Genomic DNA, 27,727 nt, shown 5'->3' with positions numbered 1-27,727 from the left:
TGCTGACATAAAATATCAATCATTTAATCACCCATGTGACAATACAAGCTAATCAACCTAATATCTAATCTGTCCGATTGCTTAATATTGACCTGCCAATCCATAAATGGATTTATGGTGTCTTCTGCAAACAAATTACTTGGAACATTTTTCCAAGTCTGCATGTACATACTGTACATGTATATTGTTGTTTGAAGCAAAGTTTACTGAAAATTATTGACTATTTTAGAATCAACCTTCCATTTCATATGATTGTGAGGTTAAATTCTGTATGGTTGGATTTTGACATGCTACTTACATTGTGTCTTTGCGCTTTTAAAGGATGGTTACTTCAGTCCAGTCGTAAGAAAGGTCTGATTCTGATCAAATTCTATGTCAGTCACATATCACATCAGTCATATTCAGTGCAATATGTGAACAATTCTTTGTGGTTTACACTTCTTCATTGGGAAAAAACATTGACATTTTCATTGTGCTTCCATTTATTGGACGACCCACATATAGCCTCTAACTGGAATAACTGCAGGCGAGAGACTTTCCCCCTCTTGTACGTTGCCCTTCAGAGCCAGGCATGCACCACATGACCTGTATTTATCCTTAGAGCACACAATGTGCCTCAGTATGCTCACTGGGGTGGGGGTGCTGACTCCAAATCAGTTTGATAATCTTATGGGAAGTGTGTTTTTTTTCCATTTCTTGTACAATGTTGTAAATGTCATTTCTTTGTTTTGCTAACAAAAGTATTTTGTTTGATTAAGAATCCGCTGGTTATGTTGATTTCTGGTGTATTGTGGGCATGTCCACTCGTAGTCGGGTTTATATTTCCGGGTTTACCGATGAACGAGAGACGACATTTGGGACTTGAGAGGAAACATATATTTGCTGTGTGACTAAGGCCGGCGTACAGTGGCTCTGTAGTAGCCTCTCCTCAACTCGTCCACGTCAGTCATATTTAACTTTCCCTCTTTTACTTCAAATAAACGTGCATGTGCGTCTACTTCCTGCTGAGCAGAGCAGCAGCAGAGCAGCAGCAGAGCCTCGTTCCACCGCTGTGCTTAATTCACCTCTGACATTCTGCTTGACGGAGCAGCTCCTCTGCTCATTATAGACAGTCAAGATGGACGACACCAAACACACACGAGTGAACGACATGATTCCCAGTCTCAGGGAGGACATCCGGTGGCTCTCGGAGGAGCTTCAAGCTCAGTCTGAGCTCCTGAACTGGTGTCTGGAAGTCGCCCACAGTCAGTCACTCCAGATCACATCACTGCAATCGGCTCTCCAGGACACAATTAAGTGGGACCTCACACCTCCCCTGCAGCCAGGCGGCAACTCAACGCCTGGCCGGAGGTTGTGATCCGGGGCAAATGAAGAACCCCAGGTGACCGTGCCCGTCCACCTCTTCTCCACCTCTTCAACCACTTGAGGCCCTCTCCCAGGAGACACACCTGGACACCGGCTCCAGATCCACTGAGCCAGCTCTGTGTTCGGCCTCGAGCTCAACCACCTCCATCACAAGACGGAGATTGCTGCAAGAAGCCGTGCAGAGACACTCCGGGAGGCTTCGCCGCCCCGACCAAGATGACACCACGGAGCAGCCTGCTCTCCCTGCCGTCCGCCTGGGGCTGCCAACGGACCGCTCACCACCTCCGGTCCCCAACGCGGCTAGACCTCCTCACCTCTCCCCAGCTCCGGCCCCCAACGCCTCACCTCTCCCCAGCTCCGGTCACCTCTCCCCAGCTCCGGCCCCCAACGCCTCACCTCTCCCCAGCTCCGGTCCCCAACGCCTCACCTCTCCCCAGCTCCGGTCCCCAACGCCTCACCTCTCCCCAGCTCCGGTCACCTCTCCCCAGCTCCGGCCCCCAACGCCTCACCTCTCCCCAGCTCCGGTCACCTCTCCCCAGCTCCGGTCCCCAACGCCTCACCTCTCTCCAGCTCCGGCCCCCAACGCCTCACCTCTCCACAGCTCCGGCCCCCAACGCCTCACCTCTCCCCAGCTCCGGTCACCTCTCCCCAGCTCCGGCCCCCAACGCCTCACCTCTCCCCAGCTCCGGTCCCCAACGCCTCACCTCTCCCCAGCTCCGGTCCCCAACGCCTCACCTCTCCCCAGCTCCGGTCACCTCTCCCCAGCTCCGGCCCCCAACGCCTCACCTCTCCCCAGCTCCGGTCACCTCTCCCCAGCTCCGGTCCCCAACGCCTCACCTCTCCCCAGCTCCGGCCCCCAACGCCTCACCTCTCCACAGCTCCGGCCCCCAACGCCTCACCTCTCCCCAGCTCCGGTCACCTCTCCCCAGCTCCGGTCCCCAACGCCTCACCTCTCCCCAGCTCCGGCCCCCAACGCCTCACCTCTCCCCAGCTCCGGTCACCTCTCCCCAGCTCCGGTCCCCAACGCCTCACCTCTCCCCAGCTCCGGCCCCCAACGCCTCACCTCTCCCCAGCTCCGGTCCCCAACGCCACCAGATGCCCTTGTCCTCTGTTTCGCCCCACGACACTCACCGTCGGCGACAGCATCTCCAGGAACATCCGCTTCTTCAATGCCACCACAAAATGCTTTCCTGGAGCCACTGTCGCCACCATTTTCAGCAAACTCCCAGAGCTGCTGTGTTCTGCTCCGTCATCCACTCACCAGGTGATCATCCACATCGGCACGAAAGATACCACTCAGCCCCAGTCGGAGCAACTCAAAAAGGATTTTAAAGAACTGCTCACATACCTGGAAGGCTGCAGGAAGTCAGTTTTTTTATCAGCGGGCCCATTCCAACATATTTCCACAGCAATGAACGATTTTCCAGGCTGTTTGGATTAAAGCATGTCTCCGGCTCTCCGGCTCTCTGGCTCTCCGGCTCTCCGGCTCTCCGGCTCTCCGGCTCTCCGGCTCTCCGGCTCTCCGGCTCTCCGGCTCTCCGGCTCTCCGGCTCTCCGGCTCAGCGCTCAAGCTGAATTTTATCGACAATTTTAACCTGTTCTGGAACCGATCGGTGTTTTACCAGCACCATGGACTCCATCCGACCAAAGTGGGCAACACCGTTTTATCAGATAACATCCACCACGCTGTCCAATCAACCACAGGTGACTGACTCCCTGCAGGCCACGCCCACCCCCTCCACTCCTCCCCCCTCCCCACCGAAACTCATGATTACAGTGTGGTCAAGGTACGCATGTGTGATAGCAGTGTTTCCGCCGTCTATATGGAGCCCGAGCGGATTAAAAAAGTTCCACCTTTGGACCTGTTTTCCATAAGTTGTGTGTTCGAGCACCGTTGTCGTGGAAACGGACCCCAAAAACACAATGAAAGTTTTCCATTCTCACTTGAAAATGTTGTCTCTTCCAGAAACAATAGGGTTAATAGATAGATTCTCCTCAATCTCAGAATATTCTATAAATTGGAACAAATCAGTCGTCTTGCCTATCAACTCTACATTTCAGCACACACCGAACACCCCACTAAAACCAGGGAACATCAAATATCTCGGCATTAACGTTTCAGGCAAACTCTCAGACTTGGTACACTTAAACTACACCCCCCTTATTAAAGCAATAGAGGAGGACCTCATTCGATGGAGGACACTCCCAATTTCACTTATGGGGAGAGTAGCAACAATCAAAATGATGGTCTTGCCTAAAATTAACTACATCTTCTCAATGATCCCAGCAAAACCACCAAAAACCTGGTTTAACACTCTTGATTCTCATGTCTCAAAATTCTTATGGAAAAATAAACCATCACGTATAAGTTTAAAAACACTACAGAACACCAAGGACCAAGGTGGCTTAGAACTCCCAAATTTTTATAATTACTATCTGGCCAATAAACTACTTTATGTTGTAAAATGGATCAATCAGAAACCCCTAGATGAAGGCTGCTAGACGTTGAAAAAACATTCTGTGAAGATCTCCAAGTCAGAGATCTTCCCTTCTTCAGTCCTGTCATTAAAAAGCACAGCTGCTTTAAAAGCATCAATATAAACACATCGCTGACAGCTTGGTGGGAATTTCTTAAAATAAATGGATCTTCACTCATTCCCTGCAAACTCACACCCATCTGGAACAATCCCGACATCCTGCAAAGAAAAAAACCAAGAAACTTCCCAAGATGGCAAAATAAAGGAATAAGACACTTAGAACAACTTATCTCCAATAACTCTTTTATTCCATTTAATGGGCTAATAGAAACATATGGCATCAGTCAAAGCAACTATGTGGAATATCTTCAGCTTAAGTCAATAATACAAACTAAGTTCAAACTAGAACAGATTAACCTGAACTTACCTCAGACAGTGACAAATCTCCTGAAGATCTCAGCTCCTAAACCTCTTTCTAAAATTATCCCTTCCCACCTTCAAATGGGAAGAAGATCTCAACATCAACAGAGACCCAACGTTTTGGTCAGAAATCTGTACAAATACATTCAAAATGAGCAAAAACCCCAATATACAGCTCATACAATACAAGGTCCTTCATAGAGTTCATTACACAGGACAAAGGATGTTCAAGATGGGGCTCACTCCCACTAACATATGTTCAAACTGCACAGGTGATCTCCCCGATACCTATTTACACGCACTTTGGCTGTGTACGCCAGTCCAAACGTTCTGGCAAAAGATTTGTGAAGGTTTATCGTTATGCCTGGGCCACCCTATTCCAGTCTCACCTTCACTTTGCTTGTTAGGAGATCTCACAGAAATTAAAAGAGAAAAAAATGAGTCCTGCATGCTCCTGGTTTCCCTAAGCGTCGCAAAAAAGGCGATCCTCATGAACTGGAAATCCAAAAGTAATCTGAATATAAAGTTATTTAAAAACTTACTTCTAGACCACATCACATTGGAGAGAATGTCTGCTTGTAGGAAAAATCATTTGACACAATTTGAGTCCACATGGTCTCCAATAATTAAATACACCATGTAGCCCTGTGGGGGGGGTGGTGGCTCCACCCCGGGGCTCTGGGGACCGTCGGTGGTTGGGGCGTCGTGGCTTTGGTGGTTGGTGGCTCTGTGGGCTCGGGGCGGTCCTAGCGTTTATGCTGGGGGGCTGCGGCCTGGCCTGGGGAGTCCTGGGCGGGGGTGTGGGGGGGGCTCTGCCCTGGGCGGGGGTTGGGCCCGCTGGGGTGGGGTGGGGGGGCTGGGCGTCGGGCCCCGGCTTGGCTGTCGGCTGGGGGGAGTTGGGGGCGGGTCGTCCGGGCCCTGGGGGTGCGGGGCCTCCCCCTTTCCCGCGGGGGTGCCCGCTGCGGCGCTGGGGGTGGGTCCTCCCTCTGGCCCCCTCCCCCGGTGGGGCGGGTTGGCCCCTGCTGCCGCGCTCCGGGTCTGCCTCATTCCTGGATTGGGGGGAGCGGGGGACGGGGGGGCTCCGGGTTCTGGATGGACGGTTGACTGAGAGTGACCTCCAGGGCCTTGTGTGTGTGTGTGTGTGTGTGTGTTGGGGGGTGGGGCTGTGTGGGCGAATGAGGGGGGGTGCCCTGACCACTGGCCTCCGGCTGGGCTCGCACTGGGCCCTGCGGGTCTCAGACTCTGCTGTCTGGCCGTTGGGTGGGGTGGGGGCTCCCTGCCGGGGTCCCCTTACGGCGCCTTGTTGGGGGGGGTGTGGCTCCCCGGGTCCTAGGCCGGCCGCTCGGGGGTGGGGTGGGGCAGCGCGGGGGGTCCAGCTGGGCCAAGGTCCTAGCGACGGGGGGACCCCCTCCCTCAGAACCCTCCCTGCCTTACCTCACCTTATATTACTCCACAATAGGGAACAGTGGGGCGGTGCCTAGGTGGGGGGTCCGGGCTACTTAACTGCGGTCTGGGTCCTCCCCCGACTTTGCACCACCCACAATTTTAACCACACTTAGTCACGCAGGGTCTTGAGGGGGTAAGCCGCTTTCGGGGTTCTGCCGCTTGTCAGCGGTAGAACGCCCGGGCCCCGCTACCCCCCAATTTTAAACCGCACCATAGACACACACATTGCATCCACCTCTTCAAAACACAAAGACACACCCTTACATACATCCAACACACATATAGGGCAGGGGAAGGGCGGGAGACGTGGCTCCCCCCAGCACCTCCTGCTGGGGTCCCGCCCCGGCCCGGGGTGAGTGCGGCTGGGATGCGGGGGGCGCGCTCCCTCGGGCATGGCGCTCGTGGGGGGGCTGGGGCGCGGTGCTCCTTCTTCATTTGCTGTTGGATTAGTGGAGGTTGGGACACCGCGGTGGCCGGGTGGGGGCCTGGCCGGCGGCCTGGGGGGGCGAGAGTCATCACTCCCCCACCGTCCCGAGTGTGTGTGTGTGTGTGTGTGCGTCTGCGTCTGCGTCAGGGGTGGGTGTCTGTGGGGGGTGGGTCAGGGGTTGGGTATTTCAAATAAAACCCGGGGGGAGGGTCATGGGGCGGGTGGGATATGAGGCTCCTGGGGGTGTAGAGTTGACTGTCCTCCGACCGGGGCCTGCGCCGGCCTTCGCTTTCCTGGGTCTGGGGGCGGGGCTGGTCCGGGGCCCGGCGGCTGGGGCCGTCTCTGCCTTGCCGGGTTGGGGGGGGGGGGGGGGGGGGGCGGTGGGTGGGCCTGTTCCCGGGGGTGCGGCGGGACTCGCCGCCGGGGTTGGGGGGGCTCTCGACCCGCTCGGCCCGGGGGCCCTGCTCCGGCCTTTTCTCGGCTTGGCGGCTTGGGTCGGGGCCTGGGGCCCTGTGCCCTTTATCCTTCTCTTGTGGGCCCCTCTTGCCTGGGGGGGATTCCTCTCTGCATTTTCCGTCGGGTGCTTTTTGGGCGGGGACGTGGCTCTCTGGGGTGGTTCGCTGGGGTCTCCCAGGGCCTGGGGGGCTGCCGTCTGCCGGGGTGGCGGTGTCCGGGCCCGATGGCCTCGGACCCCGGGGTCTCGCCACGGGTCCCCCCACAGCAGTTCCGGTCCCACCCAGTGGACAAACCACACGCACACACACACACACACACACACACACACACACACACACACACACACACACACACACACTCTTCCACTCCTCACGAAAGGTGCTTCTGAAGTTGCTTGTTCTCTGTCATCATTTGCTCAAACTTTGGAGGTCATGTTCCTCTTTTGTTGTTTCCTCTTTGTTAATTCATGTTCCTGCTTCACGTTGCTGTCTAGATAGAGCTGCTCAGGCTGGTTAATCTAAGAAATCATCTTACTGTCTAGATAGAGCTGCTCAGGCTGGTTAATCTAAGAAATCATCTTACTGTCTAGATAGAGCTGCTCAGGCTGGTTAATCTAAGAAATCATTTTACTGTCTAGATAGAGCTGCTCAGGCTGGTTTAATCCAAAAACAGTTGGAAAATATTTGGATCAGTGTGATAACTGCAAATAATATATGTAGCACAACAAGGATATTGTATGTTATCCCCTTCACCCCTCCCCCCTCCCCCCTCCTCCCTCCTCCCTCAACCTTTTTCTCTCTTTTCTCTTCTCTCTCTCTTTGAGCGTTCCCCCCCGGTCGTGTACGGCAGCCATGCCATCTTCTGACGGAGAAGGCAACAGGAGGAGACTCCAGGTCTCTCCCTGTTGCAAGACCAAAATCTGTTTTGACTCCGAAGGCTCTCAATCACATCATATTGTTGGCCCAAGCTGCCGAACAGGACAAGGGCAAAAAAAAAAAAAAAAAAAGAAGAAAATGTTGTCGTGTAAACGGGGCCCAAATAAGTGGAGGATAAAACCAGTATTGATTATGTTAAAACATTTTTCTAACTGAATGAAATTGTAGGCAGGATAAAAGGGATATTTTCGGATTGGAACAGAAACGAATGACAAAAACAAGCATAAACAGCAACTTGTATTGGTTGGAGGGGCTTTTAGGAGCAGTTATATCTTCTTCTGATGCTACCATCTATGTTTCTTTCTAATTAGGCCACTGTCATACCCTAATGTCCTAATATCTGATAGTTCTCTCCGAATTGAAGATCCTACACTGCGATATTTGTTCTGTCATTTCACTTTCATTATGAAACCGGAGTCAAGGCCCCTTTAATTTCCTCAGTTCCAGGAGCTGCTGAAGCCCTCACATGGCTCGTCCTCCAACTGCAGCTTTAAGAGTAGTTGTAGTTGTAGCTCCTCATGCATTGAAGGCCACTGTGTGTAGTTGACGCTACGTGCACTCAGCAGGCTTCTGCAGCTTTTCCAAAGTGTTCCCAGCATGCCCACGAGGGTGCAGAGAGAGAATCTGCAGAGAAACCCAGACGCCTCCGTCTACCTCACGCTGCTGTTTTGAAACAGTCTGATGGAAATGTGCGTTTATTAAACTGGCTTGGCATGGCGCTGCAAGGCTGCAGCTACTGGGTGGTGTTGTAGTTAGTACTCTCTCTTCACAGGGATTAGATTCTGGGCTTTGGGGCCAATTCTGTGTGGAGTTTGCATGGATTTTAGGATTTTGTCTTTCAGTTTCAAGACACATGTTAGGTCAACTTGTGAATCTAAACTGCCTGTGGGTATGAGTTTGTTCTACGTTGAGAAGAAAAAGGATTGTGTGCAGTATGTGATCCTCACTTCATTTCACACACCAGCCATCAATGGAAGGAGAGGAGTCAGAATTCATTCATAAAGCTTTTAATAACGATTCCATCATGAAGCCTGGATTATTCCTCAAAAAAGTATTTATTCAGCATTAACAAACTAAAGCAGTTTTTTGAAGGAAATACAACCTCTTATTGAATCTGTGAAATGCTCCTCCTAAAATTAAAGCAGGTCACATGCTGACATGTGACAATTCGAATCTTCTACCAACGTCAGACTTCACATAAATCACTGTATTGTCTGTGGCACCATGTGCTAAATAAATGTGACCTCGCAGGATTTGCACTTTGCTTTAGCAGCGACACAAATTACAACCGGTCTGTCTGTGCTGTGGGGAACTCTTTGCATGCAAAGATTTAGTTCCTAGTTAGTGCTGATCACTGCTGTAGCTATCAGGGTTAAAAAAATAAAAAGAGATTCACATCAGGCAAATAGGCTTTTTTTCCAATGTGTTACATCACAGGAGTCTCCTCTGTTGAAAGTTCACCTGTGTGTATAATAATCTTGTGAGCAGCCCTTGGCTGCCAAAAACAGGATTAAAAAACATAAAAATGAGTCAGGTGGGCAAAACAATATGCATGAATCACTTATGGAAGTGAATGTAGATCATCTGCTATGATTATGTGAGTTATAGAAGGCACTCATTTATACACAGAGATAATCAGGACGGACCTCATCAGTTATTTTATTATTATGTTATTTTATTTTTGATTTTATGAATATTTTTTGATTTGTTTTATTCTCTATATTAAACATGGGAGTCCTGCTTTTCTGCTCTCACTTACCCCCTCTATGGTGTGGGAAAGCCCATCGTGTTCCAAATAAGGCCTGGATGAATGCTGGCAGTATTAATAGAATAAGACCGCTGCTGGGGAATATTTGTATTGACCTGCTGAAAGACTTTATCTGATGCATGCTGTTTCTATGGCAGTGTGTGGGCGGGATGCTGTGAGTGCTGTGCAGCTCCGAGTACATCTGCAGCTGCCTGGTTAAGTCTGCTGTAGGTGGCAGGAGCCCACCTGGAAACGCTAAATTTGAACATTTTCAAACAGATATATATATATATATATATATATATATACTGTATATATATCTCATTCATTGGGATGGGAAATGGTTTCTACTGTATGTTCTTCTAGCTGATTTTTTTTACATGATTAGTTTGCGGCAGAACTTTCTTTAATTTGAAGATTGCTCAATTTAAAAGAAAAGACTGAAGGAACTGAGGAATTTATTCTTGCAATTCAAGGTGACATAGAGAGTTATTTACATGGAAATATTCTGGCCACAAATCCCTTTTGGTTTATTGTAGCAGCGTTTCAAATATTTACTGCTGATTCAGACATTTTTGTTCTACTTCACCAGAGGTGGCATCATGACCTGATAACCCAGGTTTGAGTACCAGTATGTTTAATTTGCATGTTCTCTCTATGCGTGCTGGGGTTCCTTGATCTTTTCAGCTTTCTTCTTTTTTCTATTTTTAAATTGAAAAACCTGCTTGGTAGTTAACAGGTGATTGTAAAATAAGTGTAACGTGTGGTTGGGGCGGACCTAAGCTGTTCGCAATTGTACCGTTAGAAATATTTAAATGAAAATAACACATTATGCATTATATTTGTACAGATGTGGTTGACATGTATTTTTAACCTTATATGATTTATTTGTTATGGACCTATATTTATCAAGGTTATCTGAAGGGACCGTTCATAAATATAAATACAATTAGTTGCAGTCATATTGACCAACATGTTTTTAATTACATTTTAAATAAAAGCAGCAATGTGTTTTCCATTTTCTTTAAAATGGCTTTAAAATCAGGCAGGCTGACTGTAGGAGGAGCTGTATGATGGAAGCAGTTCAAGGATGGATTTGCAGACGAAAGTGCACCAGCGTATACGTCTACCGATGGATATTGATGGCCGGTTAACCAGGGAGTACACGGTACAGCGATGAGTGAGGAATTTCCACCCTGTTATGATCTGTAATGCTTCATGATGGACAGACTCCAATGTGTGAAAGAGAATATAGAGGTAAAAACACCCATCATTGGATTTAGTGGGCAGCGGCCCACCGTTTAGTAAACTCTGGTGAAGCCACAACACTCTCAGGTTATAAGTTAACAGGGTTTAGTTGAGTTCTGTGGTTCTCTATCATTGTAAGAGCGCTTTGAGATGTTTGTTGATGTGATTTAGTGCTATTTACAAACACTATATAAAAAGTTATTCTTTGGAGAAGAATAAAGTCATATATGTGCTTTGCAAATAGAGATAAAACTCTTGACACAGCTTGTGTCTTTGTCGGTCTTTAACTCAATGGACCAAAATATTGTGAGGAAGATCACAGAGAAGAAACGTTTCAGCTCGTCATCTCTTGACATTATTTGTCTAAAAAAGTCTTTTCTGGTCCCTGTGAGACGAACCAGTTGCTTCAGTTAGATAAGAGACAGGCTTTTTCTTCCACTCACCATACTCTCCCTGTCTGCCCCTCATTTCTGTCTTTGTGTTGGTTGTGCCTCACTTCCTGGTTGATCTTCTGCCAGTCACTGCTCCTTGTGAGTGTGCTTGGTTGTTTTTAGTTTTTTTTTGGCATGGAGACCCGCTGAGGGTTTTTTGACTTAATAAAGACATGCTGTGTTTGTTCAGTTCGCCCATGGTGTTAATGTGATTCAGATGGCTGATTCAGCCTATTAAATGACCGTATGAAAAGAGCGGGGCTGCTGGCTGCCGGTCCCAGGACCCGCTGTATGCCTGGCACTGAATGGAAGCCATGTCTTTGGGCACATGGCAGCTCGCAAGCTGTTTGGTAGGAGGAAACGTTACGAGACTTGGACAAACCTATTTTCTACAAATTAAAAACAATCACGTTTGAGTGAAGCACACACATGCGAGCATGCCCCAACAAGGTTTTCCCTGAGATGCCCCCCCCCCCCCCCCCCCCCCCCCCCTCGACGGCGTAACCTCTCTTCTATTAGCTTATGTAATCAGTGTGTTTACATGCACACCAGAAACCAGGTTGCTCAGGAAATTGGACAGTGTATTAAGTCTGTGTACCCGCAGCAGGTCAACAATCACTTTTCTCCCCGACACTTGTTTATTTTGGAAGTATTTCCTTCTTATTTCAGCTGTAATAAGAACATCCGCGTGTGTGTGTGTGTGTGTGTGTGTGTGTGTGTGTGTGTGTGTGTGTGTGTGTGTGTGTGTGTGTGTGTGTGTGTGTGTGTGTGTGTGTGTGTGTGTGTGTGTGTTCATTCTAAACCTGGACGTGCATTGGGGACTGAATTCTGTTTATTCATTATCTACAATCATTATGTGGGCTTCTCTTTATTGTAGGAACAATAAGAAGATCACCAGGAGGAGAATGATTATATTCTTGATTCAAATGTGATTTGAAGTTTAGTTGATGGCAAATAATGTCATGTTTTAAATGTTTAATCACTTGCTAAGACAAGTTACTGGCTTCTACGGGAACGTGTGTGTGTGTGTGTGTGTGTGTGTGTGTGTGTGTGTGTGTGTGTGTGTGTGTGTGTGTGTGTGTGTGTGTGTGTGTGTGTGTGTGTGTGTGTGTGTGTGTGTGTGACTCATTCTTAAGTAAAACACTTAAGAATGAGTCCAAACCCAAATCTGCCTGATCCCTTCTGTTCCAGTAGTTTCACTTCCCCTCTGCCACCAGATGCTGCAGGTTTAAACGTCATTTTTCTGTCCAGTCTGGGAGTGTCGCTCACACGGAGGCTCTCTCTCATGCCTGCTTCCACAGATAGTGTCCAACGTGTTGATCTTTTCCTGCACTAACATTGTGGGAGTGTGCACTCATTACCCTGCCGAGGGCTCGCAGAGGCAGGCCTTCCAGGAGACCAGGGAATGCATCCAGGCTCGCCTCCATTCCCAGAGGGAGAACCAGCAGCAGGTAGGACGTGATGTAGAATCTCAAAGTGCTTTACACTGTCAGTCACATTCATTCACTAAAACATGCTGCGATTTCCATCTGGAGCAACCCTGGGTTCATACTCCTGGATGCTTTGACATTTACTCCTACTGGCCGTTGATCCGGTAAAGGTGGAATAATGGGAAAACAATCAATCTGCAAACATCCTTCAAGTATAAAAAGTAAACAAAGATGTTCTCACTCCTGCCATATTCACTTTTTACACACTTACTGAATGGCGAGAGACACGAGGTGGCTGCTGCTGTTGATCTAGTGGAAGAGAGTTGGTCTTTGCTCGTCAGCTCTCCACTGAGGGAGACACAGTGTCGCCTCTTAACTCCCTCCACCCGTCCGTACGGTGAACTTTGACCTCCTCTTCTCCTCTTGCAGGAGCGTCTCCTGCTCTCAGTGCTTCCTCGCCACGTCGCCATGGAGATGAAAGCCGACATCAATGCCAAGCAGGAAGACATGATGTTTCACAAGATCTACATCCAGAAGCACGACAACGTCAGGTAACCTGAGGGGGTAAACAACCCCTTGTTGACAACACATTGCCTGCGCCTCACAAAGCCTTGAAAGGGAGACACACTTTTATATTGTATATATACAATATTGCATATATGTTCCGAGAGGCAGGATTAATGATAAAATAATTGACTTCTTCCTGCCCATTTTCAGACATTTAAAACAAGATTTCTGTGTTATATGTGTACTTATATGTGAGTGTATATAAGTATGTATGTCTCGATAGGCGTGTGCTGGATATATTTATTTTGTGTTCATGTATATTCCTATTTTAAAGGTTTATAATGAACACACACACGCACGCACGCACGCACGCACGCACACACACACACACACACACACTCACACGGCAATACAGTAGACCTGTGAGGAGTGGACCTGGTCAGAGCTCCACCCTGTACTGGACACGTCACTGTGCACCGACACATATTTACCTGTTAACACACCTTGACGAGGACAACAGACAGTTTTCCTGGTGAATTTAATTCAATTCAATTCAGTTTTATTTATAAGGCTCTAAATCACATCAACAAACATCTCAAAGCGCTCCGATAGAGAGCTGATGATAACACCCAGATTATAGAGAATGATAGAGAACAACAGAACCCAACTAAACCTTCCAGAACCTCTTACAATGATAGAGAACAACAGAACCCAACTAAACCTTCCAGAGCAGCAGATGGAACAAGCAACAGTGGGAACCAGGAAGAACTCCCTCGCATGGAGAGAAGTTCATAAGAAGTCCCTCTTCAGGAAGAAAGGGGGCGGAGCCTAGACTCTGGAAGGGGGGGGGGGCATCCACCTTGACCGGTTGGGGGGAGAAGTACATGGGATAGGACAGGGAGAGAGAGGAATAGAAGAGGGAGAGAGAGAGGAATAGAAGAGGGAGAGAGAGAGGAGAGAGGAATAGAAGAGGGAGAGAGAGAGGAATAGAAGAGGGAGAGAGAGAGGAATAGAAGAGAGAGAGAGAGGAATAGAAGAGGGAGAGAGAGGAATAGAAGAGAGAGAGAGAGAGGAATAGAAGAGGGAGAGAGAGAGGAATAGAAGAGAGAGAGAGGAATAGAAGAGGGAGAGAGAGAGGAATAGAAGAGGGAGAGAGAGGAATAGAAGAGAGAGAGAGAGAGGAATAGAAGAGGGAGAGAGAGGAATAGAAGAGAGAGAGAGAGAGGAATAGAAGAGGGAGAGAGAGGAATAGAAGAGGGAGAGAGAGGAATAGAAGAGGGAGAGAGAGGAAAAGAAGAGGGAGAGAGAGAGGAATAGAAGAGAGAGAGAGAGGAATAGAAGAGGGAGAGAGAGAGGAGAGAGGAATAGAAGAGGGAGAGAGAGAGGAATAGAAGAGGGAGAGAGAGAGGAATAGAAGAGAGAGAGAGAGGAATAGAAGAGGGAGAGAGAGAGGAATAGAAGAGGGAGAGAGAGGAAAAGAAGAGGGAGAGAGAGAGGAATAGAAGAGAGAGAGAGAGAGGAATAGAAGAGAGAGAGAGAGGAAAAGAAGAGGGAGAGAGAGAGGAATAGAAGAGGGAGAGAGAGAGGAATAGAAGAGGGAGAGAGAGGAATAGAAGAGGGAGAGAGAGAGGAAAAGAAGAGGGAGAGAGAGAGGAATAGAAGAGGGAGAGAGAGAGGAATAGAAGAGGGAGAGAGAGGAATAGAAGAGGGAGAGAGAGAGGAATAGAAGAGGGAGAGAGAGAGGAATAGAAGAGAGAGAGAGAGGCAGACAGGCCAGAGAAGTACAAATACTCAGAAAAGTCTATGATGAGCGTTGGTCTGATGATGAACCAATCTCAGTCTGGAGTTTAAGGGCCGTGCCGTTGCGGTGGGGTCCCGGTGCTGTGGGGGGGTCCCGGTGCTGTGGGGGGGTCGGGTAGTAGGACCGTGGTAACTCCACTCTGGGAGTCTTGGGTCTTATCCCCTGGATCCTGCTCCCCTCCTGTCAGGGAGAAAAACAGACGGCGGCAGTATCTGTATAACAGAACTTAACATTCCATAACGGAACGGAACGATCCATAACATAACAGAACGATCCGTAACGTAATGATCCATAACGTAATGATCCATAACGTAATGTTCCATAACTTAACGTAACGATCCATAGTATAACGTAACGATCCATAACGTAACATAATGATCCATAACATAACAGAACGATCCATAACGTAACGTAACGATCCATAACGTAACGATCCATAACTTAACATAATGATCCATAACATAACATAATGATCCATAGTATAACATAACGATCCATAACGGAACGGAACGATCCATAACGGAACGATCCATAACTTAACGTAACGATCCATAGTATAACATAATGATCCATAATGTAACGTAACTATCCATAACGTAACGATCCATAACTTAACGTAACGATCCATAACATAACATAATGATCCATAGTATAACATAACGATCCATAACGTAACGATCCATAACGTAATGGAATGATCCATAACATAACATAACGATTGATAACGTAACGTAATGATCCATAACGTAACATAACGATCCATAACGTTCTATAACGGAACGGAACGATCCACAACGTTCCATAACTTATCATAATGATCCGTAACGTAACATAACGATCCATAACGTAACGGAACAATCCATAACATTCTATAACATAACGTAACGATCCATAATGTAGCGTAACGATCCATAATGTAACATAACGATCCATAACATAACGTAACGTAGCAATCCATAACGTTCCATAACATAACATAACGATCCATAACGTAACATAACGATCCATAACATAACGTAACGTAGCAATCCATAACGTTCCATAACATAATGTAACGATCCAAAACATAACATAACGATCCATAACGTAACATAACGATCCATAACGTAACGTAACGATCCATAAGGTAATGATCCATAACTTAATGATCCATAACTTAACGATCCATAACTTAACGTAACGACCCATAACATAACATAACATAACAATCCATAGTATAACATAACGATCCATAACGTAACAATCCATAACTTAATGGAATGATCCATAACGTAACGTAGCAATCCATAAAGTTCCATAACATAATGTAACGATCCATAACATAACATAACGATCCATAACGTAACATAACAATCCATAACGTTCCATAATATGTTTTGGAACGTTAAGTTATTCATCGTTACGTTCCGTTATGGAACATTATGGATTGTTATGTTATGTTATGGAACGTTATGGATTGTTATGTCATGTTATGTTACGTTATGGATCGTTATGTTATGACATAACGATCCATAACGTAACATAACAATCCATAACGTTCCATAGCGTAACATAACATGACATAACAATCCATAACGTTCCATAACATAACATAACAATCCATAATGTTCCATAACGTAACGTAACGATGCATAACTTAACGTAACGTAACGTAATGTAACTATCCATAACGTTCCATAGCGTAATGTAACGATCCAACGTTCGATAATGTAACGTAACGATGCATAACGGAACGATGCATAACGTAACGATCCATAACATAACGTAACTATCCATAACGTTCCATAGCGTAATGTAACGATCCAACGTTCGATAATGTAACGTAACAATGCATAACGTAACATAATGATCCGTAACGTAACGATCCATAACGTAACGATCCATAACGTAACGAGCCATAACGTAACGAGCCATAACATAACGAGCCATAACATAACGAGCCATAACGTTCAATAGCGTAATGTAACGATCCAACGTTCGATAATGTAACGTAACGATGCATGACGGAACATAACGATCCGTAACGTAACGCTCCGTAACGTAATGATCCATAACGTAACGATCCATAACGTAACGTAACAATCCATAACGTTCCATAATATGTTATGGAACGTTAAGTTATTCATCGTTACGTTACGTTATGGAACATTATGGATTGTTATGTTATGTTATGGAACGTTATGGATTGTTATGTCATGTTATGTTACGTTATGGATCGTTATGTTATAACATAACAATCCATAACGTTCCATAGCGTAACATAACATGACATAACAATCCATAACGTTCCATAACATAACATAACAATCCATAATGTTCCATAACGTAACGTAACGATGCATAACTTAACGTAACGTAACGTAATGTAACTATCCATAACGTTCCATTGCGTAATGTAACGATCCAACGTTCGATAATGTAACGTAACGATGCATAACGGAACGATACGTAACGATCCATAACATAACGTAACTATCCATAACGTTCCATAGCGTAATGTAACGATCCAACGTTCCATAATGTAACGTAACAATGCATAACGTAACATAATGATCCGTAACGTAACGATCCATAACGTAACGATCCATAACGTAACGAGCCATAACGTAACGAGCCATAACATAACGAGCCATAACATAACGAGCCATAACGTTCAATAGCGTAATGTAACGATCCAACGTTCGATAATGTAACGTAACGATGCATGACGGAACATAACGATCCGTAACGTTCCATAACGTAATGTAACGATCCATAACGTAACATGACGTTCCATAACGTAATGTAACGATCCAGAAACTATCTCCACTTCTGCTGCCTGCCGTTCTCCACCTTTCCTCAAGTAGTTTCTGTTTCACTTCAGGAGTTCTGAGCCTCTGGATCTTTATTCTATTTAAGTTGTGATTGTTCAGACGGGAGACGGAGGACAGTAAGATGATTTCTTAGATTAACCAGCCTGAGCTGCTCTATCTAGACAGTAAGATGATTTCTTAGATTAACCAGCCTGAGCAGCTCTATCTAGACAGTAAGATGATTTCTTAGATTAACCAGCCTGAGCTGCTCTATCTAGACAGTAAGATGATTTCTTAGATTAACCAGCCTGAGCTGCTCTATCTAGACAGTAAGATGATTTCTTAGATTAACCAGCCTGAGCAGCTCTATCTAGACAGTAAAGTGAAGCAGGAACATGAATTAACAAAGAGGCAACAACAAAAGAGGAACATGATTTTTAAAGTTTGAGCAAATGATGACAGAGAAGAAGCAACTTCAGAAGCACCTTTCGTGAGGAGTGGAAGAGTGTGTGTGTGTGTGTGTGTGTGTGTGTGTGTGTGTGTGTGTGTGTGTGTGTGTGTGTGTGTGTGTGTGTGTGTGTGTGTGTGGCTTGTCCACTGGGTGTGACCGGAACTATTGTGGGGGCACCCGTAGCGACACCCCGGTGTCCGAGGCCATCCATACACATATATACATGTATATATGTGTATATATACATGTATATATGTGTATATATATTGTAGACATCTTGTATCGGTTCAGTTATGTGCTTTAAATAACCATAACATATTTGTTGTTTGGTTTGTTCAATTTCAACTGGTCCTACAATTTGTCCTTGTGACTCGTCCCTCCGAAGAGAGGACATCTGTCTTCAGGGGACACTTGCCCTTGGATTTTTGGGCGTCCCTACACCACATTTTCTATTGCAGATGGTACGGCTGATTGCTTGGGCTTGAAAATTAGAAGCGTCTCAGATTCTTTGCTGCACCTTTGCCAGACCAGGATGAGACCTCCCCCCAGCATGGTAACTCAAAACAGAAAAACATATTTAGTACAACAGGAAATGTGGTAATGATAGTCTTACAATGTGAAGATGTGTGCACTCCATTTAAACAGTGTGAGAATCGAAAAAATAAATGAAAATGTAATGTAAATAATGTGTATGGCGTGGACAAAGTGGACGGAATGTTTGGGGTCTGGCTGTCTCCAAATTAAGCAAGGTGATGAGGTGAGTGAGTGTGAATGGCATCACCCTCACACTACTTTGTGTCCTTGGTTTATTATTCTGTATTTTATAGCTTTAAATAAGAGTTAACTACGAGCTACTGCATTTAAATTCATCACAGAGTTTTTCTCCCACAACAGAAACGCTGCTGGACAACTCGTCCACAACTACTTTTTTCAGCATTATTGATTTGAAGTATTTTGAAGTATATTTGACACAAAAACATGATATATATTTCATTATGAAGCAGTCTGCAGGGTTAGGGTTAGAGCTGAGGTGTGACCAGGCCAGTGTAGATGTGATAAACTAATTTCTTCTTCTTTTTTTTTGCTCACCGTAACAAAGCCATATGATACTATACAAAATTTCTGGACATATACTAGATATATGAAAAATATTTAAAATATCAATTCCAAATAATATGTAAAAGTACAATGAACAGGATTTATTTTCTCAGAAAAATTCTGAAATCTCATCCATGGACGAGTCGTCCTCCAATCTACAGAAACACATCTATATTGTACATTAGTTATCGCTCAAACATAAACAGTCCTCTTGAATTATATTTGCTTTGTCTTAACTTAAAAAAAACAGGAAGTCTTTTTTATCTGCTATTTGGAGCCATTTTGAACGTTAATGTGGATCATCTTGTACCCAAATCTGTCTTTTCTCTGATGTCGCTCTCTAGTCCTCTTGAATGATTCTTCAAATGAAAAGGTGGATGATAATTATATATTAGGACATTAATAAAAATCGATACCTACAGATCTATTAATAAAACCTATTTTATTGAGTAACTCTCTGATATTAGTCATGGTGGTACCATGGTGTAGTGGCTTGCACTTTTGTGAGGCGTCAAATATGAATCATCTATGTCGGGGATCTTGACTTTTCTCACGTTTGACTTCTGAAAAAGGAGGAATTTAAGTGAAATGCGGTTTCTGTTATTATTTTTGGGTGTATGAAATAACTGTGTTCCTCTGATATAACTATGCGTCACTGATTGTGATATGTGACGTTAATTAAAAATCTGCTCCTATAGTAAATGTGTGTAATCCTGAGACCAGAGAAGTGCACAGCTGACGTGAGGTTTGGCGCCACCCTGTGGACTAAGAAAGCACTGCATTAAAGATGACCCGACTTCTGAGAAAACTGAAACATATTTCATTACTGTCACAGTGAAGGGATCTCTCTCTCTATTTTAGGGGGAAATGAAGTCACTTTAACTTTAAAGTTTGAGTTTTCATTATGAATTCCTGGTTTAAGATGAGGTTTAGGTAAAGGAGAAGCTTAGGAGAAATGGTTAAGTCCTCAGGAAATGAATGTATTTCAGTGTAATATCCCCTTGAATAATGTGTGATGTAATAATGTGTGTGTGTGTGTGTGTGTGTGTGCGTGCGTGCGTGCGTGCGTGCGTGCGTGTGTGCGTGTGACCACCAGTTTAAGCATAGTTTTCTACAGTTGCAGGTTTGTGGCCTGTCACTTCCACAATCAGGTATTATACATAATAGCTTCTTTATGTTTTGTTTCATCAGACCACGAACTTGCTCCTTTGGCCTTATTATACTATTCAAGACATAGTTTTTGTACTTTTGGAGTTACTGTATGTGTTTGAAAAAGAAAAGGTCTGCAGCATGAGACAGAACAGACGTGGTTCCACTCATACTTCATGAAGAGACGGTGTTGTTTAACAAAGCTGATACACAACAGCGACCGGAAGGTGAAGTTCTGGTCTTTACGAGACTTTTAACTAAAGCGGGCCGCACATTAGTAACATCTGCTAAGCTCGGCTGAGTTCTGTCCGTGGTAATGAGCGTGTGGTTAATGACCAACACACCAGGTGTGACCGGCTTGTCGGGAAGCGGCCGATGGCTTTTCAGTGTAATTGGTCCTCTGCTGAGAGTCTGAGGAAAAACAGAAAGAGAAGTGACAGCTCCCACTGCAGCCGCTGAGGAGCGAGATGGAAAACAGAAGGAGCCGGGGGTGGGGGTGGGGGTGGGGGTGGAGGTGGGGGTGGAGGTTGTCGCCAGGGCTCTGCTGCAGATCTGCATTACTGTGGGTAATCTATAGTCTTCATTTAAATGCCTTGAGTGAACGTGACACAACATTTAATGAGCTGTGAAAGAGATTTAATTACATCTTTTGATCAAAAGCGGATTGATGACGTATATGAAAACCAAACTTACAACTTGTGTTGTTAATTGACAATACTTGGACAATGGATAATAATTTAAATACGTAACCTTGTAGAGGGCAAGTTACATTAATGTTAATGAATGACATTGACATTAATAACATTATTTGTTCAAACTTTACAATAGATTATTTTGACTTGTTTTCCTCTCTTTTCTAATAAATAGTTTTATGCTTCTTTAAGGCACTGTGAATTTCCTTCTCTTAATTGCACAATATGAATAAGCTTCCCTTGTAACGTGTAGTATTAAATATGAGACGGCTATTAGGACATCCATTGAGAACTTCATCACATCTCTATATATTTTATTCAATTATAAATGGTAACATTTTGCTCAATTTAACACATTTTAAAAGATTTTATCCTATATAAATGGAACTTTGGTGTTTATGTGAAACCAAAATGTCTTGAAAGTTCCATTAAGAGCAGCTAAGATGTTTGAGATAGATGCAGTGAGTAGATGAAGGTGGTTAATGTAACTAGAGGAGGAGACTCATTTACATAGGAGAGCAAATAATATATAACCAAATGAATGTAATGATTGGTATTAGTGTTTCTGATGATGTGTGGGGGTGTGTTTACATAATCAACGACATGCACACATTTGAAAGGAACAAAATATTCAGTAATGGAATGTGCCACCAATAAAACTGCATTGGTATTAGTGTTAGTGTAACCAGGGGTAATGTGTGTGTCAGTGCATCACAGGGTGAACACAGAGGCACGGACGGTCACACACACTCACATTTCCACCTACAGAATGTTTAGAGTCACTAATGACACCTGAACACATGTTTTTGGATGTGGCGGTGGAGAAAACCCACACATCAGCAGGTAAACGTGGGCCTTCCACTCCTAAGGAGGATATTCGTGTAGTGAGGTGTGAAAACAATATGTGTGACAGGTATTTTTCTTTACCCCTCACACACGTCCGCTGATCCGCAGACAGTCCTGCCTAATGTGGCGATAGGTTAAACATGAATAATAAATGTTTCAATACTTTTCTGCTCTCAGACCTTTAGACCTGCTTCAGCATCTTGTAGCATGAAAGCTAAAGTCCTCCTCATCAAAGATCCCAGGAATAAAGGTTCAGGGGAAAATTTCATCTTGAGTGGGTTGGACCAGTAAAATAGTACCAGAATATACTTTACGTTTAAAAGGTTTTTTTTGTTGGAGTTCAGATTATACATGATGAGACTGTCTATATTTCTGCAAAACCAAACAACTATTGAAGTGAACGCAGCATGACGATGACAGCCGGCACTGCAGCACGGAGCGCTATGGGAGAGTGTGCTCCAGATGTTTCTGGAGTTCAACTAGAGATTTATCCAAGTCAGGGTGATAAAGTCACAGTCGAGGATGGTGGTGGACACACTGATAGATTAAGATGTTTGGTGGTGGACACACTGATAGATTAAGAGGTTTGGTGGTGGACACACTGATAGATTAAGAGGTTTGGTGGTGGACACACTGATAGATTGAGATGTTTGGTGGTGGACACACTGATAGATCCCGATGTTTGGTGGTGGACACACTGATAGATCCCGATGTTTGGTGGTGGACACACTGATAGATTAAGAGGTTTGGTGGTGGACACACTGATAGATTAAGAGGTTTGGTGGTGGACACACTGATAGATTGAGAGGTTTGGTGGTGGACACACTGATAGATCCCGATGTTTGGTGGTGGACACACTGATAGATTAAGAGGTTTGGTGGTGGACACACTGATAGATTAAGAGGTTTGGTGGTGGACACACTGATAGATTGAGAGGTTTGGTGGTGGACACACTGATAGATTGAGAGGTTTGGTGGTGGACACACTGATAGATTAAGAGGTTTGGTGGTGGACACACTGATAGATTGAGATGTTTGGTGGTGGACACACTGATAGATCCCGATGTTTGGTGGTGGACACACTGATAGATTGAGATGTTTGGTGGTGGACACACTGATAGATTGAGATGTTTGGTGGTGGACACACTGATAGATTGAGATGTTTGGTGGTGGACACACTGATAGATTGAGATGTTTGGTGGTGGACACACTGATAGATTAAGAGGTTTGGTGGTGGACACACTGATAGATTAAGAGGTTTGGTGGTGGACACACTGATAGATTAAGAGGTTTGGTGGTGGACACACTGATAGATTAAGAGGTTTGGTGGTGGACACACTGATAGATTGAGAGGTTTGGTGGTGGACACACTGATAGATTAAGAGGTTTGGTGGTGGACACACTGATAGATTAAGAGGTTTGGTGGTGGACACACTGATAGATTGAGAGGTTTGGTGGTGGACACACTGATAGATCCCGATGTTTGGTGGTGGACACACTGATAGATTAAGAGGTTTGGTGGTGGACACACTGATAGATTAAGAGGTTTGGTGGTGGACACACTGATAGATTGAGAGGTTTGGTGGTGGACACACTGATAGATTGAGAGGTTTGGTGGTGGACACACTGATAGATTGAGAGGTTTGGTGGTGGACACACTGATAGATTAAGAGGTTTGGTGGTGGACACACTGATAGATTGAGATGTTTGGTGGTGGACACACTGATAGATCCCGATGTTTGGTGGTGGACACACTGATAGATTGAGATGTTTGGTGGTGGACACACTGATAGATTGAGATGTTTGGTGGTGGACACACTGATAGATTGAGATGTTTGGTGGTGGACACACTGATAGATTGAGATGTTTGGTGGTGGACACACTGATAGATTAAGAGGTTTGGTGGTGGACACACTGATAGATTAAGAGGTTTGGTGGTGGACACACTGATAGATTAAGAGGTTTGGTGGTGGACACACTGATAGATTAAGAGGTTTGGTGGTGGACACACTGATAGATTGAGAGGTTTGGTGGTGGACACACTGATAGATTAAGAGGTTTGGTGGTGGACACACTGATAGATTGAGATGTTTGGTGGTGGACACACTGATAGATTGAGATGTTTGGTGGTGGACACACTGATAGATTGAGATGTTTGGTGGTGGACACACTGATAGATTGAGATGTTTGGTGGTGGACACACTGATAGATCCCGATGTTTGGTGGTGGACACACTGATAGATTGAGATGTTTGGTGGTGGACACACTGATAGATTAAGAGGTTTGGTGGTGGACACACTGATAGATTAAGAGGTTTGGTGGTGGACACACTGATAGATTAAGAGGTTTGGTGGTGGACACACTGATAGATTGAGAGGTTTGGTGGTGGACACACTGATAGATTAAGAGGTTTGGTGGTGGACACACTGATAGATTGAGATGTTTGGTGGTGGACACACTGATAGATCCCGATGTTTGGTGGTGGACACATTGATAGATTGAGATGTTTGGTGGTGGACACACTGATAGATTGAGATGTTTGGTGGTGGACACACTGATAGATCCCGATGTTTGGTGGTGGACACACTGATAGATTGAGATGTTTGGTGGTGGACACACTGATAGATCCCGATGTTTGGTGGTGGACACACTGATAGATTGAGATGTTTGGTGGTGGACACACTGATAGATTGAGATGTTTGGTGGTGGACACACTGATAGATTAAGAGGTTTGGTGGTGGACACACTGATAGATCCCGATGTTTGGTGGTGGACACACTGATAGATTGAGATGTTTGGTGGTGGACACACTGATAGATCCCGATGTTTGGTGGTGGACACACTGATAGATCCCGATGTTTGGTGGTGGACACACTGATAGATCCCGATGTTTGGTGGTGGACACACTGATAGATCCCGATGTTTGGTGGTGGACACACTGATAGATTAAGAGGTTTGGTGGTGTGACATTTTGTGCCTTCAAGAAACCTGGACGGCCAAACAAGATGTGGACAAATTGAACAGCCTACACCAGGACCTCCATGGAGCTGGGGAGTCCACAACTGATAGCTGGTGGCCTGGCCATTTTGTGGAACATTAAATTTGACCCAATGGTGAAAGTGATGCGTCTGAACGTTGACTGGGCCATCGGGCTGGAGTTTAATTATAATGACAAGAAATGTACCATTATAAATATTCATGCACCTTATGAATCTTATGAACATGAGGGTGAACTTCTATATAGGTTAGCTCTCATTCAATCCTTCATAGAGGACAATTGCTCTTCATGTGTCTGACATGGGTGATTTTAATGCTGACATGGCAGATTTTAAATCTTTATTTGCACAGCACCTACAGCAATTTCCTTATGATTCTAAACTTATTCTGTCTCGTGCAGCTCTGATGCCTGAAAAAGGTTTTACCTATGTAAGTGAAGCGTGGCACACTGCATCCTGGCTAGACCACATTGTGACCACTGCTGATGCACATGACTCACTGCAGTATAGAGATATGCTCTGGACTTGCCACATATGATCACATACCAATTGCTGATCTGTCTAATGTTGTGAATGTCCCTCTGCTGGCAAAAAATAATAATACTGGTCCCTTAAATAAAATGGACTGGTCAAGGCTGAGCAATGATGATATGATATCTCTGCTAACTGACAGCTCTCGAAACAATATTGTATTGCCTAAAGAGGCCGGGACAGATATGAGCTGTAAGTCATTCTGAGAATCTCTGTGCCATGTATGATGATATTGTGAAATGTCTTAATGCCTCCATTGAACTTTTTCACAAGAGTAACTATAAAATACCCGGGATCAGATCTGGGTGGAATGAGTTGGTGGCTGAGAAACATGCTGCTGCTACAATCTACAACACTTAAATAGAAATAAAAAACAAAAATATAAAACACTTTCAAAAAAGCAATAAAAGTTCATACGAGCTGCGAAATAGGATTATTTTTTAGTCCCTTTTCAAAACAATAAGCAGTGTGTGGAGCCTCAGATGCTCTGGAAGTGAATTCCACAGGTGGGGGGCAGTGGGGCAGAAGGCCCGGGATAAGGAGGTGTGAGGAGTTATTGAAGTGAAGCGTGTTGTGGTGGGTGGGGGAGCAGTTCCTTGAGGTAGGGGGAGCGATACCATGAATACACTGGTAGGTGAAGAGGCAGATCTTGAAATGCATTCTGGCAGAGATGGGGAGTCAATAGAGGTTTTTCAGGACTGGTGTGATGTGGTCATGTTTTTTGGTTTTGGTGATGAGCCTGGCGGCGCTGTTCTGGATGTAATGGAGTTTCTGAAGGGTTTGGTTGATGATGATCTCCCATAGAGGAGAGCGTTGCAGTAATCTAACCTGGAGGAGAGGAAGGCCTGGACAAGCGTCTGAGCGTCAAGCAGGGTGAGTGATGGGTGGAGGGTTGCAATATTTTTGAGATGGTAGAATGATGTTTTGTGTAATGGTTTGATGTCTGCGTCAATCAATCAATCAATCAATCAATCAATCAATCAATCAATCAATCAATCAATCAATCAATCAATCAATCAATCAATCAATCAATCAATCAATCAATCAATCAATCAATCAGTAAACTAATCAATCAATCAATCAATCAATCAATCAATCAATCGATCGATCGACCGACCGACCGACCGACCGACCGACCGACCGACCGATCGATCGATCGATCGGTCAATCTATCAACTTTATTGTCACGTTGTGAATACTTTCTGATGCACTATAATTCGGGCAGCAGATATTTATGATGCCGTTAACATGTTGGAGAATAACAAAGCCTGTGGTATGGATTGCATTACTGCAGAACATCTAGAATACTCCATCTATAGACTCAGTCCTTTGCGATCCATGTGCTTTACTGGTTTCTTGATTCATGGTGTTCTCTCTTATTTCTGTACTGTTAGTGCCTGTGCTTAAAGACAAGGCTGGCAAACTGAATAGTTGAGTCAATTATTGACCTATTGCACCAGCCAGTATCTTGTCTAAAGTCGTGGATAAAATCTAACAAAGTTAGAAATATCTGTCCTTCCCAGTGACAACCAGTTTGGTTTCAAAAGAAAACATGGTACTGACCTTTGACCGTGTTTATACTCTCACAGAGATTGTACACCAGTATTAATACAACTGGTGTTATTGGTAGGCCTTTGGTAAAAATTAATCATGAAAAACTGTTTATGAAATTGTTGGGTGGATGTGTCCTGAGATTATTTAGTGAGAATTTGAGTGTTTTGGTGTGCCCATCAATCTTTGTATGTTCAATGGGATAATGTGTTCTCTGCTCCATTTTATGTTTGTGATGGCGAAAGACCAGTAGGAATACCATCTCTGCCTACGTCACATTGCTATATGCCGCCCCTACGGTTAAGGGCCTACGTCACACCGCTATACACTCTTCCTACTGTTCAGGGCCTACGTCACACCGTTATACACTGCTCCTATTGTTCAGGACCTACGTCACACGGTTATACACTGCTCCTATTGTTCAGGACCTACGTCACACCGTTATACACTGCTCCTATTGTTCAGGGCCTACGTCACACCGTCATACACTGCTCCTACTGTTCAGGACCTACGTCACACCGTTATACACTGCTCCTATTGTTCAGGGCCTACGTCACAACGCAATACAAACTTCCTACTGTTCAGGGCCTACGTCACACCGCGATACAAACTTCCTACTGTTCAGGGCCTACGTCACACCGCGATACACTCTTCCTACTGTTCAGGGCCTACGTCACATTGCTATATGGTGCCCCTACTGTTCAGGGCCTACGTCACACCGCGATACACTCTTTCTACTGTTCAGGGCCTACGTCACACCGCTATACACTCTTTCTACTGTTCAGGGCCTACGTCACACCACTATACACTCTTCCTACTGTTCAGAGCCTACGTCACACCGCTATGCACCCTTCCTACTGTTCAGGGCCTACGTCACACCGCTATACACTCTTCCTACTGTTCAGGGCCTACGTCACACCGCTATAAAAACG

The 27,727-nt window shown here is 45.1% G+C and overlaps 1 protein-coding gene across 1 annotated transcript in view; it reads left to right on the top strand.

Annotated features, from left to right (window-relative positions):
• Positions 1 to 27,727, top strand: part of adcy5 (adenylate cyclase 5) — a gene marked incomplete at both ends in the record, with an annotated part of 168,291 nt that overhangs the window by 65,036 nt on the left and 75,528 nt on the right. The window contains 2 exons of the mRNA XM_080478146.1: positions 12,254 to 12,403; positions 12,812 to 12,933. Coding sequence (XP_080334272.1) covers positions 12,254 to 12,403; positions 12,812 to 12,933 — 272 coding nt within the window. The remainder of the gene's footprint in view (positions 1 to 12,253; positions 12,404 to 12,811; positions 12,934 to 27,727) is intronic.

This window comes from Lipophrys pholis, assembly GCF_963383615.2.
Source record: "Lipophrys pholis genome assembly, chromosome: 13".
Classification (NCBI taxonomy): Eukaryota; Metazoa; Chordata; class Actinopteri; order Blenniiformes; family Blenniidae; genus Lipophrys; species Lipophrys pholis.
This window is presented reverse-complemented; position numbering and strand designations above follow the sequence as displayed.